This window comes from Micropterus dolomieu, linkage group LG17 (assembly GCF_021292245.1).
Source record: "Micropterus dolomieu isolate WLL.071019.BEF.003 ecotype Adirondacks linkage group LG17, ASM2129224v1, whole genome shotgun sequence".
Classification (NCBI taxonomy): domain Eukaryota; kingdom Metazoa; phylum Chordata; class Actinopteri; order Centrarchiformes; family Centrarchidae; genus Micropterus; species Micropterus dolomieu.
In genome coordinates, this window is record NC_060166.1 from 8,300,519 (window position 1) to 8,316,217 (window position 15,699).

A 15,699-nucleotide genomic window follows, 5' to 3' on the forward strand; every position below is an offset into this window, starting at 1 on the left:
CACAGTGTTGACTGGGTTAGTGGGAAGACAGGGAACTGATGCTCACTGAGCTGTAACCATTAATTCAGTGGTAAATATAAGTATGGGCCATCTTGTAATCTTTACCAGTGTGATGCCACGTAACATAACATCTGTTCATAAGGATCTTTGTCTCATGTGAGCCTGGAAATATGGTAAAGTTCACTCAAGTGCAAATACAAAGACATGTGATTCTTTATGCTATACATCACAGCACATCACGTTCCAAGGTAGAGGCAACTGTTTAAAGTAGGCTACCACTTATTATTCTTGTTAACACCATGACTATGATTATCATGAATGTTATTTGAGTGGTAGGCTATAAGTTGCAGAAGCAGCAACAGTAGCAGTGGAAATAGCAGCAGTAGAGTAATAATAATAATAATAATAATAATCCTTATTTGTAGAGCACTTTTCAAAAACAAGTTACAAAGTGCTTTAACAAGTGTAAAGAATGATACAAAAAAACAAGATAAGAGCATGAAAACATTGAAAAGACTAAAATACAGATTAATATAAAATTAGTAAAATACAATAAAATAAAAGGGATAAAATAAAGTCAAATAAGATCGGGAAAGGCTCTCCTATAAAAGTATGTTTTAAGAAGGGACTTAAAAGAGTTCACTGACTCAGCCGACCTGATTTCCTCGGGCAGGCTGTTCCAGAGCCTCGGGGCCCTGACAGCAAACGCTCTGTCCCCCTAGAGTAGATACAACAGCAAGAAATTATGATAGGGTGGTACTTAAAAACAGCTGTAGTAGTGACTGTAGCTTGTAGGGACACTGTCATACACATAACCCCAACATAAAGTTCACATTGTGAAGACCTGACGACGTTCTACCAGCGGCACTTGAACGTAACGTCAAGTTACCTGAAACTAAAGGTGGTCTCCTCCTCTTTCGATGCCGCGCCTTTTCGCGCACACACGGCATCTTTCAGGAAGAAACAGCGTCAAGCGGTGACTGACCGGCTCCTGGCAGCTTTAAAAAGGATTTTCAGGGGTTCTCACTCTTTCATATGCTGCTGTTTGGACGGAGGCACAGTCAACATGCTGATTAAAGAATAGTGAGTATCTGTACTTCTGATACGGCGCTGTTTTTTAAGCAGAGAGAGGAGAGTTCAGGCACTGTCACTGTCACTCCACTTTGCGATGAAACTTTATGAATTATTAACATTTACATCGGCTGGTACCGTAGGTGAACGTGTATGTAAATCTTGCTAAGCTACAGTGTTTTGCATTTGTGTCCACTGTATTTAGCGTGGTTCAACTTGGAATGCACAGAACTCCATGTAAAATTCTGGCAAATTAAAATTGATTTGGTTGTTAGCAAAAGTGCTTACACGCTAGATGGATCACTATGACACTGGCAGTCATGTCGGCATAGATAGGTTGATCTGTGTATCTGAAACAGCAGTGTGACTCCACTAAACATTTAGGTTTGGTTGTCACTGCCGCTATCGACCTAAACTAACTTGCTGACATTAAAGTTAACGTTAACGTTACTTTAATAGGAAGAGGGAGGCTATGGGTGCGGCGAAACAACTTCCAAAGTTTAACTTTCATTGACTTAATTTATTCCTTGAGGTATTGATGAATGCCGAAGTGGAGAATTCCTCTCAAGTGTTCAAAAAATGTATAATTTCACATTTCACAAGGCATGCGCGAATTAGTAAGGAAAGCCATCTCAAATTGGCAAAAGTTTGGACAGAGTTTGGAGTTTTTGAGCTTGGCAAATACCGGTGCTTATGATGTCAAGTCAATTTTATTTACATAGCCAAATATCACAAATCACAAATTTGGCTCAAAGGTTCTTGATTTGAGGGAGTGAATGAAGTAGTGACCTTTTTTACTTCTACATTCTTGTAACTTTTGTTTTGATTGTCATGTCATCTGACCATGGTGCAAAGTACATTAAAAGGGTAGCCATGTTAAACTATTATACTTTGGAGGAGGCGTGTGCCTTAAAAAAAAAAAACTGCTTGTAATATAAGATAAAGTACCCATCATGCCAGAACGTGTAAACTGTGCAGTGTTTGTTAGTGGATGAGAACAGGCAAACGGATATCTTTTTCATCACACCAGCCATCAAGTTCATGCAGGGAAGGCTCCTGTTTCACTCTGATCTGTTCTAATGAAATATTCAGGCCCTGCTAGACTGGCAACAGGTGGCGATTAATTGGCTATTGTATCACGGCACACTAGAAAAGGATACACAGATAACACACATGCAGGGTTTTTACCAACAGTCCCAGGCTTATTTGTTCTCTCACACTGGCAGTCTTTATTGCAGTTTTATAATTTCCTCTTCTCATGGTTCCTATGTTAGTGGGATACAAGCAGAGAACTAACTGTCTTTCTACTTGCCAGTGCTCATTAAATATAACTAGGGAGTGGAAAGGCTGGAGCCCTGGGGAGCAGGAACAGCATACTGTTATCTTTGCTGTGTCCCCGGGTGCTGACAGACATTAGTAGTTTCATTAGGTCCTTGCTAAACTGTTTTGTTTAAATTTTCTGTACCAGTCGCCTCTGTCGGGCAGGGAGATCGTGTTTTTCTTTGTCACATTCATCTAGAAAAAACCAAAGCCCACACCCTCTAAATAAAGGTGCAGGTGTGCCCTCACCGCTGACTGGTTAAGAAGGCACTCCACTGACACATTTTACTTGTCACGAGGAGTACCACCCAGCCTGTAAAAACAACTCTATGAAGTTTTCTGTGGCTCTGGAGAGAGAGTTGGAATTGGTCTTGAGAGTTCAAATTTATAATAGAATACCTGAATTTCAACTGTGGTGTGTGGGCTCCGAAAGACGTGGGCATTTAGTAAAAAGTTGAATTGTCCTTCTTGTACAGGTTAAATATAAGAAGAGGTATGTGTTAATTAGTGAGCTTAAGAGGTGCTGGTTGGGGGACCAGCACCTTTGGACAGCCAAGCTAGCTGTTTTAGCTATTGTATGTAGCTATTTTTTATATATGTGATTATTTATGTGCTGAGATCATGTAAGCTGAAGGCTGTTGTCTGTATCTTAAACCTAAAGACAAAATGTTCACCTCTGATTATGTGTCCACATCCACTTCTTGCTGTCCAAAAGTTATAGTTATTCTCTGTATCTCTGACTGGGCTATCCGTGACCTAACTAATGACATCTTGTTTTTTTTCTGTCTTGCAGCCGAATTGTCCTGCCCATTTCAGTGGAGGAGGTAAGGACTAATTTGTTTACTTTTATTTTATCATGGACATTCCAGCTGGGGACCTCCAGTGTGCACGTCGAAGTGTCCTTGAGCAAGATGAACCACAAAGTAGCCGACAGCTGTGTCGTCGGTGTCTGAGTGTGTGTGAATGACACTGCCACAGTGTGTGAATAGGGTGAATGTGACATGTAGTGGAAAGCGCTATACAAGTACAGTCGGATAACATGATAATTGACATGAAGGTACTGTCTCAGATTTAGCTAAATTGCAAAGATTTGATTTTAGTGTCCTTATCTCATGATTGTCGTCCATCACAACCTAGAATATCTGCACAAATAATTTATTAGAAATGCAGTAACATCACATTTTAATGAATTATGCATACTGTCTTGGCAATAAAAAAAAAAAGAAGATTGATTTTGATAAAGGCATGTCAACATGACTACAGAGGTTTGTAGAGAGAGAGATTTTGAGAGATTTTTTTTGCCATATTTCACAATGTTTTGTTATCATTTCCTCTAAATCATGAGTTTCCTTGTGGAGATTTCTTCTCTCCAATGTTTTTTTTTCTTTTTCTTTCAGTGACAGTACCTACTCTTTAGTTTTCCCTTGCTGAAATGCTGCCTATAATTCTCCAGGATGCTGATCTGCATATTTCAGCATCCTGTATCCCATCTTTATGTGTTTGTTATCGCCTTGCATTTGATCTTACTGCATTCAGTGATGATTAAAGGAATAACAAAGCAGATGGTATTTTACACACCAAAGATTTAGATTAGATTTGACCATCCTCTAGTGGATACTCCGCACACTATGTGCCCAGACATGTGTTGTTGCTGGAGTTAGCCTCTCTCAGGACTGTCACTTTAGGCTTGCACATAGATGCCCTTGCAGTTGAAACACTTGGCTATCAAGTCCAGAATGTATTTAGCTGTGTTTAATCTTCCATACTATTGGCTGCTATGTGTTATCAAGAGAGCAGGTTCAGCCTCTTTACCTTTCCCCTTGATTCTGTGTGTGCTTTATGAAAGAACCATCAGGGTTTTATTAACCTTCCTGTCTGCATTTGCATGTGAACCCCTTCCTTTTTAATACCTAATAGCTAGGCCTATTAGCTCATTCTACGTTTCAGTCCAAATGTTCCATACAACACTGTACTCTTTGTTTTTTCCACTTCTTAACACAAAGCAGAATCCAGTATTTCACTAAGCTACCTAATCACTGTTTGACCAGCTTTTCCTCTGATCCCTTTCAGTGTGAAGCGTTAGCTGGATTCCTGAGGTAGTTGAGTAACAAGTTGCATTCACAGTTTTTTCAACAGCTCGAGCTGGATCATATCTGAATGAAGCAGGGGTGGGATCTGTAGTCTGAAATTAATGGTCATGTCAAATGTGATGCTGCATTCACAGGTTTTGGAAACCAGGTTGGGCGGGTTACACTGGATCCTACACTTACCATATTGCAACTTGATGGCATCTTTAGTAGAACATCAACAATTAACAGCCCTAATATTTTATAGTGAATCAACATAAACTCCCAGAGCATGCTTTCACAAGCATCTGAAATTGTATTCATTCATTTAATTGTGTATGTGGTTCTTTTAGAACAGAAGCTCTGTAAAAGGTGGTGGATCATGATGGCTCCAAACACTTTGGAGATGTTGTTGCTGCTTGGAGCGGTCAAGTCATTGTGACAGTTATTCACATGTGCCTGAAATGCTGCATACGATTGTTCTACCTTCATTCACAGTCCACACCTTGTTTCAGTATATCGCATGATGTGAACCAGCAGGTTCACCTTTTCTGTGACAAACTTGACAGACAGAGCACTTTGCCTCAACATGTTTTATCCAATTTTGGTGACCACCTCAGGTTCAGCCTGTTTGCAGCCGAATGACTCGTTCCCAGCCCTGAGTGGCTCATAAAGGCCTGCGTTACCTCTCTGACTGTAACTGTCAAAGAGAAGACACACTGGTTATACACGACAAGTCACATTCCACAGTGTTTGTATGTATTTTTTTCTCAATATAACACTCTACAGCATTGTTGTTGACCCACTCCAGTTTTTTGGCAAATGCACAAAGAGATTCTCAGTTACTTCAAATTCATATTTTAGCCCTATTCACTGTTTGACACATCGTTTAGGCCCCTCCAAAAAAGTCTGTGTCTGTTAAGTGGGAGTGTTTGGGCCTGGCCAGGCTGACAGCCCCAGTGATGTGAGTCACTTATTCCAGTGTCACAACACTTTTGCCTGACTCAGGAAGGCGTTGAACTAGGGGGGTTGGAGGAAGAAGAAGAACAGGAAGAGACGAGGGGGGAAAAAAACAAAAGGCTTATTCTGTTGGTTTCCTGATGCTGAAGTCAGTGTCTGGGATACCTAAAAGGAAAATGGTTAACTCAGTCATTTCTGTGAATGGTTAACTAAGGTCATAACAGAAGTATTCTCAACAGGGGTCTTTGAACTTTCTCTTTCCTTTCTGTTGTGTATCTCTCGGGTTATTATTGTAATAGTGTAACAACACTAACAAATCATCTGAATCTCATTTTTCAAAGATTGAGCTGCCCAGTGTGCTAGTTCGTCACTACTAAGCCACTGCTAAGCTAGAAGCCCATAAACCAAAACATTGAGCTGAAAGATGCTAAAATGCTTCACAGAGCTGATTATTCCTGTGGTTTTTTCACTTGGGGCAACCCCTTTCACGTTACACATTTAATTTGATCAAACAGTAATTAGCATATTAATTAATACCTTAATAATATTGATCAGGTTTAATGTTATTAACTAAACCTCCATTGCATTAGTTCCACCGGTACTTTTCCTGCTATGAAAAGTCAAAATGTCTGCTGTGGAAAAGGTTATTCCTTCTAAAATCTCAAATTTGATTGAATTCAATGCATCGATTGAAATGCACCTGTAATAACCATGTTCTCCTCTTTTGCCGTTCCAGTACCAAGTGGGCCAGCTGTTTGCAGTAGCGGAGGCCAGTAAGAGTGAGACGGGTGGAGGAGAAGGTGTGGAGGTGTTGGTCAACGAGCCCTATGAGAAGGATGGAGAGAAAGGACAGTACACCCACAAGATCTACCACCTGCAGAGGTAGGCAGCTCATCACTGCTACGTTCACACCGCTAAGTAGTGCATACCTCACACTACATATTTGGCTCTAGAAGTTTGATGATATTCTGACTACTATAAAAAGAACTAAAGTAGTTGTCGAGCTAACTGATAACACACTAGCTAGCTGTACTGTGCCATTTACTCACCCCTGGCGTTCTGTTTTCTGAACTGTATATCATTTCATTTAATAAAGCTTGCTAATGGGACAACATATTGACACAAAAAGGTCAAAAGGTCTATTTGTATTGATTCCTGTCTTGTCACTGTCTTAAACCATGCCTCTTTTGTGGAATAGTCTATACCAGGGGTCGGCAAATAAGTCTGGCATCGGGCGAAAGTGTTTTTCAAGTAGTTACATGGCGAGCCAGAACATAGTCAAATTATTTCAAATCCTTAATCACCTATGTGTTTGTTTAGCGCAGTCTGTAGGAGCATGGACTCCCGTTGGGAGAGTTGTATGATCGATCCCAACATACGGCAGATATATTTTTTTCTCCCTTGTTAAACAAATGGATTATAAAGACACTTTTGCACATTCTTACATGTGCTGCAGTGTGTGTGTGTGTGTGTGTGTGTGTCCCGGCGTTTGATCCGCCTTCGTAAACCCATCTATCCATCCATCGTCAACCGCTTATCCTGCGTACAGGGTCGCGGGGGCTATCAATTTATTTATATTTTAATGTTTCTGCTATCAAAGCAATCTGGCCGCGGGCCGCCTGTTGCCGACCACTGGTCTATACTCTCAACAGAGGAGGGTTGAATACACAGTTAAAATGCTTCTTCCATTTGGACTTACCTCCCTTACCATTTAAAACTGTAAAGACATGCTTTTAGACAGCAGGGTAAATTTTCATGTCAGAGTTCACCAAAGTTGACTTCAAAGTGTAAAATTTGTGCAGACTTTATTGCTCTGCGAGAAAATCTACTGATCCCATTGAATCAAAGTGATTTCTGCGAGATTTTGCCGGTTTAAATGCCATGCCACCAGACCCATATCAGAATATCATGTACAGGGAGCATACTGTACACTCACACTTGCATTCTCTCAAACTCTAAACATTAAAGGATTGTAGCGGAAAGGCATTGAAAGACCAGAAATTGACTTTTGGATGATAACACTATGGGAAACTACAAAGTGGGTGTGTGTGGGTGTGGGTGTGTGTGTGTGTGATAAGCAGCAAGAATGTGTTTGTTTTTTTGTGCGTACTTGTGTGACCTACATACATCAATGCCTGTTTGCGTCTGTCTCTGCAGTAAAGTGCCAGGCATTATTCGCATGATAGCGCCAAAAGGTTCTCTCATGATCCACGAGAAGGCCTGGAATGCATATCCTTACTGTCGAACGAGTGAGTCCCAAATATACACACAACATGTTGGTCAACATCAAAACTCCGCATACAGCTCTGCAACCCATTTTCAGTCAGCACCTTGCGGTCTGATTGTACAGTAAAGACCAGTAAAACCTAGTTTCTTTCTCTCTCTGGTCCATCCCCTTTCCGTTACGGCCCACCATTTCTTGTGATGCAGTCCTTACAGTAAGTATTCTTTCATTTTGAGTTTCAAAATAAAAGTTAAAAGTGTGTGTGTGTGTTCACATGCTGCAGGACCAATGTTTATTTGCAGACATTAATGCACAGTGCCTTTTCACAAACTGTAATGCAATAACTTTGTGTGTGCAAACATTAAGGTTGTTGACTAACCTTAACATGTGTTTCTCCCGTGCTTACAGAATGAATACATGAATGAGAAGTTCATGATTAAAATCGAGACGTGGCACAAGCCTGATATGGGGAATCAGGAGAATGTAAGTCATGTGATCTGACAGTAGTAGTTCATACTTTACCCACCATATAAGTTAAGAAAATACATTACAGGTGCATACATAACTGAAAAGTTGGACTGATGTTAAATAAGCATTTTGTTTGTATGTTGCTACTGTGTTTACAGAACGTGTAGAATTAATGCAAATTAAACCATACTTAACGTAATAAAACAGTAAAACTTGTCTGTTAATCAATGTGGAAGTCATTGCAAGTTCCAGTCTTGTGATTTTAATATTGATGGTGGGCTGCCATTTTGTTTACACTTGGATCATGGATTGGGTCTCCTTGGGTCAAAGCCCACCACTTTGATCCAGTGAAATATTTCAACTACTATTGATTGGATTGCCATAAAAATGTTGGACTGATATTAGAGGTCCCTAGGGAATAAACTCTAATGATTTTGTTGAAGACTTTTCATCTAGCGCCATCATCAGGTCAAACATATCCAATACTTTGGTTTATGGCCAAATACCTGCAAAACTAATGTCAATGTCATCTGCCTCAGCTGTAATTTGTGGTTAGTGAATGTTAGCATGTTAACAAACTGAACTAAGATGGTAAATGTTATACTTGCTAAACATAAGCATGTTAGTATTGTCACATTAACCATGCTGATTAGCATTAGAGACGCTAACACTTTAGCAGTCAGAGTCGCTAACGTGGTGGCAGTATTATAATAGGTAGTTGGGAAATGGGAGATTGTCCGCCTTTGGCCTTCGAAATGCAAGCCTACTGGAGGAGATTGGGGACAAAATAACAAATCCTTATTCTGTGCTAAAAGACATTACAAAGTTCAGCTGAAGCTGATAAAATCCTCTCAATGTGTTTACTAGGTGTCTTAATCTTACATGTTTGTTAAGACTGGATATAATTAAACCAACAATCCTTAGTATGGATATTGAGGCCCATTATCCTGCACTGGTCAAACCCTAACTGTACTTACAGAAGTCTGATTAAGTATTTCATACTTTGCTGACTTAAGTTGATGATTTGATTTTTGCCTCGCTGCAGGTACACGGACTGGACAAAAGCTCGTGGGAAAAAACTGAGATAGTTAACATTGACATTGCTGACAGAAGCTGCATAAGTCCGAAGGTAAGGGCAAAAAAAGTCTGAATCTTTTTAGAAACGAGCTCAGGTTTTGGGTCAGATTTTTCCCATCAGTACCCAGTTATTTTATTATTTATTTTTTGGGGCGTTTGCCTTTGTTTGAGAGGAACAGTGGAAGATGGACGGAAAGAGAGAGAGAGAGAGAGAGAGAGAGAGAGAGAGGGGATGACATGCAGTAAAAGGTCACAGGCCGGACTCGAACCCGGGCCGCGGCAGTAAGGACTGAGCCTTGTACACGGTGCACGAGCTCTACCAAGTGAGCCAATGGTCGCCCCACCCAGTTATTTTTGATTGAGAGTCCACACTCTTTATGTTTAGGTCGCACATCTATCTTCTAAACATTCAGTATAATAAACCTCCTTATTACGCTGCTTCATATTTGTCATGGCTACACTGTGTATCATACTGGTTGCATTCTTTCTTTAGGACTACAACCCAGATCAGGATCCAGCCATCTTTAAGTCAGAGAAGACAGGCAGAGGGCCTCTTGGACCTGACTGGAAGGTACTACACCTGCTGTCACTCTTCACTGTGGTTCACCTCATCAAAGAAATTCAATGATTGAGTTTAAAGGCCCGGAGACTTTGTGCGTTTATGTTATCTGTGCATCTACGTGTTTGCAGAAAGAACTCGCTAACAACCCGAACAGGCCGCACATGTGTGCCTATAAATTAGCCACCGTTGAATTCAAGTGGCTGGGACTACAGGGCAAGGTGGAAAGCCTCATTCAAAAGGTATACAGTTGTTGCTTTTTTTGGTTTGTTTTCTAGGAGAAGATATGGTTTTTGAAATATATTGCCTTCTGGTGGCCAATAATTTCTGTACCAAGAAAAATGTATTTTGCTTTGTGTTGAAATGCCCCACAGTACTAGACATGTAGTTTAGATGACTTTTATATTTCACCCCGTAATTATTGTCTGATGTCTCATCTCCCTCTGTTTCCCTCATGTCTGTACGTCCAGATGGAGAGGCGTTTGTTCACTCAATTCCACAGACAGCTGTTCTGCTGGATTGACAAATGGATTGAACTGACGATGGATGATATACGACGCATGGAGGAGGACACAAAGAAGGAGCTAGATGAGGTGACTGAGCGCAGTAAACTCTACACTGCACCACTGTTACAGGGCGTAGCACTGATCACCCTAGTGAAACTCGTGTCCCACTACTTCTGCATCAGTCCTCCATGGCAGCATGTTGCTTTCGCCATGTCCAAAAAAAAAAATTGGTCAGTTTCTTGTTATAGCGTGAAAACGACACGTTTCTCTTTACAACTACATGCCAAATGATTCTGTAATAAAAAGAAACAAACCAATTTATCTAGTCTATAAATCCATAAAACATTTATACACAAAATCAAGTTATCTCATTAAAACAACAATTCTTTCGTGTTGTAACATGGTATGTTGGTATAACAAGACAGTTGTTATGTTTCAATGAATGTGACAAACTACAAGTATTGAATGACGAGTAACAATCCTCCACCCCTGCCCGAACCAGACACTGTTTGTCTATATAGGGTATTTATCAGCAGAAGGGTTAATTACCTAGATACACCAATCCAGAAAAGGTTTCTTCAGGTCAGACACTAAATTAAATAATAATAATAAATTAAATGGAGGAAAGTGAAGCTAATTCGGTCAGTATCTTCATTGACGCATGTACGATTTAAAGACAACATCACTAATCTCATGTCACAAATTAGAATACAAAACTTAACAAAATAAATAAAAAACTACTCAACTGTCTACGTCAAACAGAAGTGGGAGAGAGAATGTGGCCTGGAGATACCTGAGGGTGATTGGAGTGATATATGGGAAAGCAGGCTAAGACCACCAGCTGACTGCTGGTGTCCGTGTGGTTAAAATAAATGCCTGACCATTTTCATATTTTTTGGGCTTTCCTTTTTAAAAATTCACATTGGCAAGAGATCGCTAAGGAGAGATGTTTTTAAAATACTTCTTGCCGCCAGCACGTGGAAATGTCTGCAGACAAATCCTCCAATAAAGGACACCTTTGCTGTATGTAGAGAAACTACCTCAAGACTGCAATCCAAGTTGTCCATGTAAACCCACTCTTTTTGCTTGAAAATACCAGTAAAAAAAGTTTGATTTATGTCTTTTAATCTGAACAAATCTAACATAAATAGGGACTATGATTGTCTGTCGATATGTGATACCCACAAGAGGCTGGCGACCTCAGTATGTTATTAAAATGACAAAGGTTACGTTTAATAGGACATGTTCATTTTGTGGAATAACGAGAACATTGTGTGGTATAATGAGATGTTGTTCTAACAATGTTGTTCTTGTTAAAATGGAATAATCTGGTATGTAGTAATGGAGAGAAATAATAATAATAAGAAAAATAATTTGGTATAATGTGAATTGGAAACTGAGCAAAAGCATTTTTATGGATGGCAGCAACACGTTGTCGTAGTCTTCTGAATATTTGTCGTTATTGTTTTGCCCCCAGTAGCACTACTTGTGCAGAATAAAAGAAATCTAGTATTTGTGTCCAATTCTCAGTAACATGTCTCTCCATGTTATAGATGAGGAAGAATGATCAAGTTAAAGGCATGGTAGGTGATGACAACTGATGGCCGCTGATAGGCTAACTCAGTGAGTATATTACTATTATTCTGGTTTGATTTTAACATTTTGAATTAAATTAAATTTGAACAGGATTAATCAGTTCTCTTTGCATTTTAACTTGTTCTGTTTTCCTCTTCAGATCGCTCTCTGAAACAGGAGGATTTATCTTCATTCATTGAGCTCAGACTCCTTTCCTAGGACACCGGACCAAGACCAGCTAGATAGGCATAACCAATAATACCACACTTTACATCCTATTAATAAAATTTGCTCTTAATAAGAGCTCATTATTGTAAAGCAATTGTGTGTCTTTATGTACTACATTTGAATATAACTATAGCAACTTTTAGTTTTTTTAAGAGAAGTTTGCAAATCACTTTTGAGGATGAAGTGTTCTTGCTTATGCCTATTCGGTCCTCATATATTTTAAAACATTAGGGAAAAGGTGAGGGTTGTCTCTGAAGAAACATTTCTGATTACTGTTATCTTATATTATTAATTATTCTGGTTTTGTTCTTTTTCTTGATCTTGTATTTTTTAGTGCTCAGTGATCTATTGTTTACCTAATAGCACAAGGCACATTTCCCACAAGTCATCTGTCTACATCCGCAAAAGCATCAGAGTTACAAGGATCAGAGGATGTTTATTTTAGAAGACTAAAACAGAAAAAGCTTCTGTGTTTTGAGAAAGTTCTGTTAATTTCCAAAATTTCCTCTCACAAAGTGCACTTATTGCCCTGTTATGTCACACTGGAAATTCCTCTGCCCTCCTGTGCTTAATTTGATTCATCATGACATGGTGGCTGGAGGCTTTGTAATTTAAACACAGCTTATGATTTCTGTAAAAAGTATTACATATATAGTATTTACTTTGAAAAGCCCCAGGTGGTTGGTTTAGATTCATACAAAGATGTTTGCTGCTGTTTTGTATTTATGGTTTTGGGTGGAGGTTGTGATTGTTGGTGATAATCTGTCAGAACAACCTGAACTCTGAGCAGATCTCAATATAATTCACACATCTGTCTTGATAACTTTTTGGCCTACATCATTGTAAGTCTTGTCCTGGGTTTAATTCAGTAACCTGGATTTTAATGTAATGAGTTATATGATTATGTAGTATATTAAAGACGATTTACTTGTTCCCTGCCTTTTGTATATTTGTACATTGTATACAAAATGTGTTGTCTTCCTGTTACTGTTTGTTTTTTGTGTATGGATGAGTTGGTCTCTTTAGCAAGTGCGTTATTGGACTCAATTTTTTGCGAATCTATAGTGTAATTTTGTTATATTAACTGACTAAAAACTTCAGGTCCAGGCCTACAAGTATAAAAGTGAGATTTTGAGGCCAAAGTGTAGACAACTGGCACATTAACTCCAGTGAAGATATATGGATAAACAATATATTCGTTAAGGAATTTATAGTAAATTTAATTATAACAGCTGACCGGGTTAACTTGTCATTGAAGTGAAAAAGCTTTTATTTTGAAGGCGGCAAACTTGTCATCCGGTTAAGGGGCGGGAACAGCAACAACAAACATTAGCTACTGTAATCGCTCACACTGTTGCTGTACGTGTCTGCAGAAAACAACGAAAACAAGAACTATCAACGCAAATCAGGTAGTGTACGATTAAACATAGTCAGTCTTACAGGTTTTTAATTTCACTGTTACGTGTTTGATGGGGGAAAAAAGCTTTGTTTAAGTTGCTGCGCAATGTTGCGCGCGTTATCGACGTTAACGTTACATTACCGGATGACAGCTCCGTAACATGATGTAACGTTAGCTCGACGGAAGTAAACGTTACCCGCTATCTGATAACCAAGTCTGCTCCAGCCAGAGATGAAATGTGTTACTGTGTGGTTATCTGTCAGTCTTATCCCTGAATGGAGACTGAACCTGTTAGCAGTGTTAGCTAACAGCATTAACGGAGCAAGTGCTTTTCTGTGCATTAGAGTTTTAACTTTGTTCAGACTCCGCTGTGGTTTTGAGTTATTGTGGATTTGCCCCATTGCCTTTCAGGTGTGGAGATGATGGAGGAGAATGAGGAGCAGTCAGACGACCAGCAGGCAGACCTCAGTTTGAGGAAGGGAAACTACGAGAGGGAGAGCTTGAGGTGGGACTACCATTGCTGTTTGTCTAAAGTCTAAACGTCTTCAATTATACAGCATAAAAAGTCAGTGAGGGCCAGAGCCCACCATGGCGTACAAGAGGCTAACTCATCTATTCTTTTACAACAAGCCAAAAAATATCTCAAGTAAACAGACTGACAAGTGTTCCTTGATTATATGGTGGTAGTACGCCAGCTACCACCAGAGTGTTGGTTCAGTATCAGACGGGTTGCCAACGAGCAGTTGCACCAATCTGCCAGATTTTGGGACCTTGCGATATGTTCCTCTAGACCAATGGTTCTCAAACTTACTGTCATGAGATTATAGCCAAGTTGAATTCTGTTGCAAATAAAATAAATGAGTCAAGTCCGCACAATAGCAAAGTCTTATTTTTTAAATTCCCCTACATAAACCGTGTTCATTCAGTTTAGTTCCATATTTTCCACCCGGTCATCCAGGCCCCCCTCAGGGGGCTGACCCCTCAGTTTGAGAACCACTATGTCTGGACTCATCAGACCTATCTGGGCACGCACAACAAACAGTTAGTGCACAATGATTGGACTTACTATATATGCGATATGCACACCTTTTGAAATGTGAGTTGATAAGTACAGTGAGCTTATGTACATGTGTGTGTGTATTGCTTATGCACGGAAAGTGGACATATACTTAGTGAACTATTGCACATTTATACTGTCACACACACACAGTAAATGGATAAGCCCACTGTTCAAAGAAGTGATGGCATGTGGGAAGGAGCTGCTTCTGTGTCTTGTTGCATCAAGTGATTTGAAGTGTCTGTCAGAGAACAGTTCCTGAACGTGGTAGTCTGATTAGGAGGTCAATATGATGGGATGTGGAATGGAGCCCAGATTTTGTTCCAAACACAATTTATATATCTTATAATACCAAATACTATGCAAGAGGGATATTTTCACAAGCTGGTTCAGATATGTCCTTATGGACAGTATGTTGTGTTGTTCCTGCCAGTTTGCATTGCTTTCTTTAGACCGAGATGATGACATTGTTCAAGTTTGGCCATAAAGTCAATCAGAAAGACAGGCTTTACAATGTCGACATTATACTCCTTTTCTCTTCATCTCTTTAGTCTTGCATTTTATATGTGACATTTTAGTTTACAGCTGAGGATTATTTCTGTTATCTAATTTAATTAAAGGTTTGGGATCAGTCGTTTACTGACTCGTGGTGTCAGTGCCTGCCGCCAGTACCAGAACAAGGCTTTCCTGAAAGCATAATTGTCTGCCTTATTTAGAGTTGAATGTGCTCCAGGTCTAAACAGTGCAATGTTTGCCAGTCTACAAATCTGTCTGCATTCTGACAGGGGGATTAGGTTGCTCAACAAAGCACACCTAATGCGGATTTGAAGTAAAAACAAAACAAAACAATGTGTTGCCATCCTGCTTGGGGAAAGAGCAGCCGGGGGGCTCAACAGCTTGCAAAGAGAAAGTGTTTTTATGTTCATGGATGCAAGTTGGTTTCCCAATATTTAAGAGGCCTAATGCTGAAATATTTTACAATGAGATTATACATAGTTTAGTACACACCAAGACTTGTAGACAAATTAACCAATTCCCTAATGACTGTCCCACTCTGGAGCAGCCAAATCCTTGAGCCAGGACTTATTTCACTCAGTGGTTTGATTCTGCAGAAGCTACCAAAACGTCCGTCTATAGCTCGTTTTCTTCTCGTTCACACGATCCAAACATACTTAAATTTGTCAAATTT

At 39.7% G+C, this 15,699-nt stretch overlaps 2 protein-coding genes across 3 annotated transcripts in view; both read left to right on the plus strand.

Moving 5' to 3' along the window:
- Positions 1-915: 915 nt before the first annotated feature.
- On the plus strand, positions 916-12,987 carry LOC123985788 (phosphatidylinositol transfer protein alpha isoform-like). The gene is made up of 12 exons (XM_046073660.1): positions 916-1,083; positions 3,185-3,215; positions 6,154-6,299; positions 7,575-7,666; positions 7,848-7,855; positions 8,050-8,124; positions 9,155-9,238; positions 9,680-9,757; positions 9,877-9,987; positions 10,216-10,338; positions 11,805-11,874; positions 11,987-12,987. Exons 1-11 carry the CDS (start codon positions 1,067-1,069, stop codon positions 11,850-11,852), a joined length of 813 nt encoding a protein of 270 aa, XP_045929616.1. The 5' UTR covers positions 916-1,066; the 3' UTR covers positions 11,853-11,874; positions 11,987-12,987.
- A 375-nt stretch (positions 12,988-13,362) lies between these two features.
- The window catches only part of inpp5ka (inositol polyphosphate-5-phosphatase Ka), a 12,734-nt gene continuing 10,397 nt past the window's right edge, over positions 13,363-15,699 (plus strand). Inside the window, exons 1-2 of one of the 2 annotated variants that reach the window (XM_046073270.1) lie at positions 13,363-13,463; positions 13,865-13,958. In XM_046073270.1, the coding sequence (XP_045929226.1) occupies positions 13,873-13,958 (86 nt within the window). In that variant the 5' untranslated portion in view covers positions 13,363-13,463; positions 13,865-13,872. Of the gene's footprint in view, positions 13,464-13,655; positions 13,775-13,864; positions 13,959-15,699 lie in introns of those variants that run through there. The other variant, XM_046073271.1, reaches the window with a different exon arrangement.

Bases quoted from the DNA above. Each gene is read 5' to 3' on its own strand.
- LOC123985788 (XM_046073660.1), top strand. The intron at 3,216-6,153 runs GTAAGGACTAAT...TTGCCGTTCCAG, and splicing joins TGCCCATTTCAGTGGAGGAG to TACCAAGTGGGCCAGCTGTT. The intron at 9,239-9,679 runs GTAAGGGCAAAA...TTCTTTCTTTAG, and splicing joins GAAGCTGCATAAGTCCGAAG to GACTACAACCCAGATCAGGA.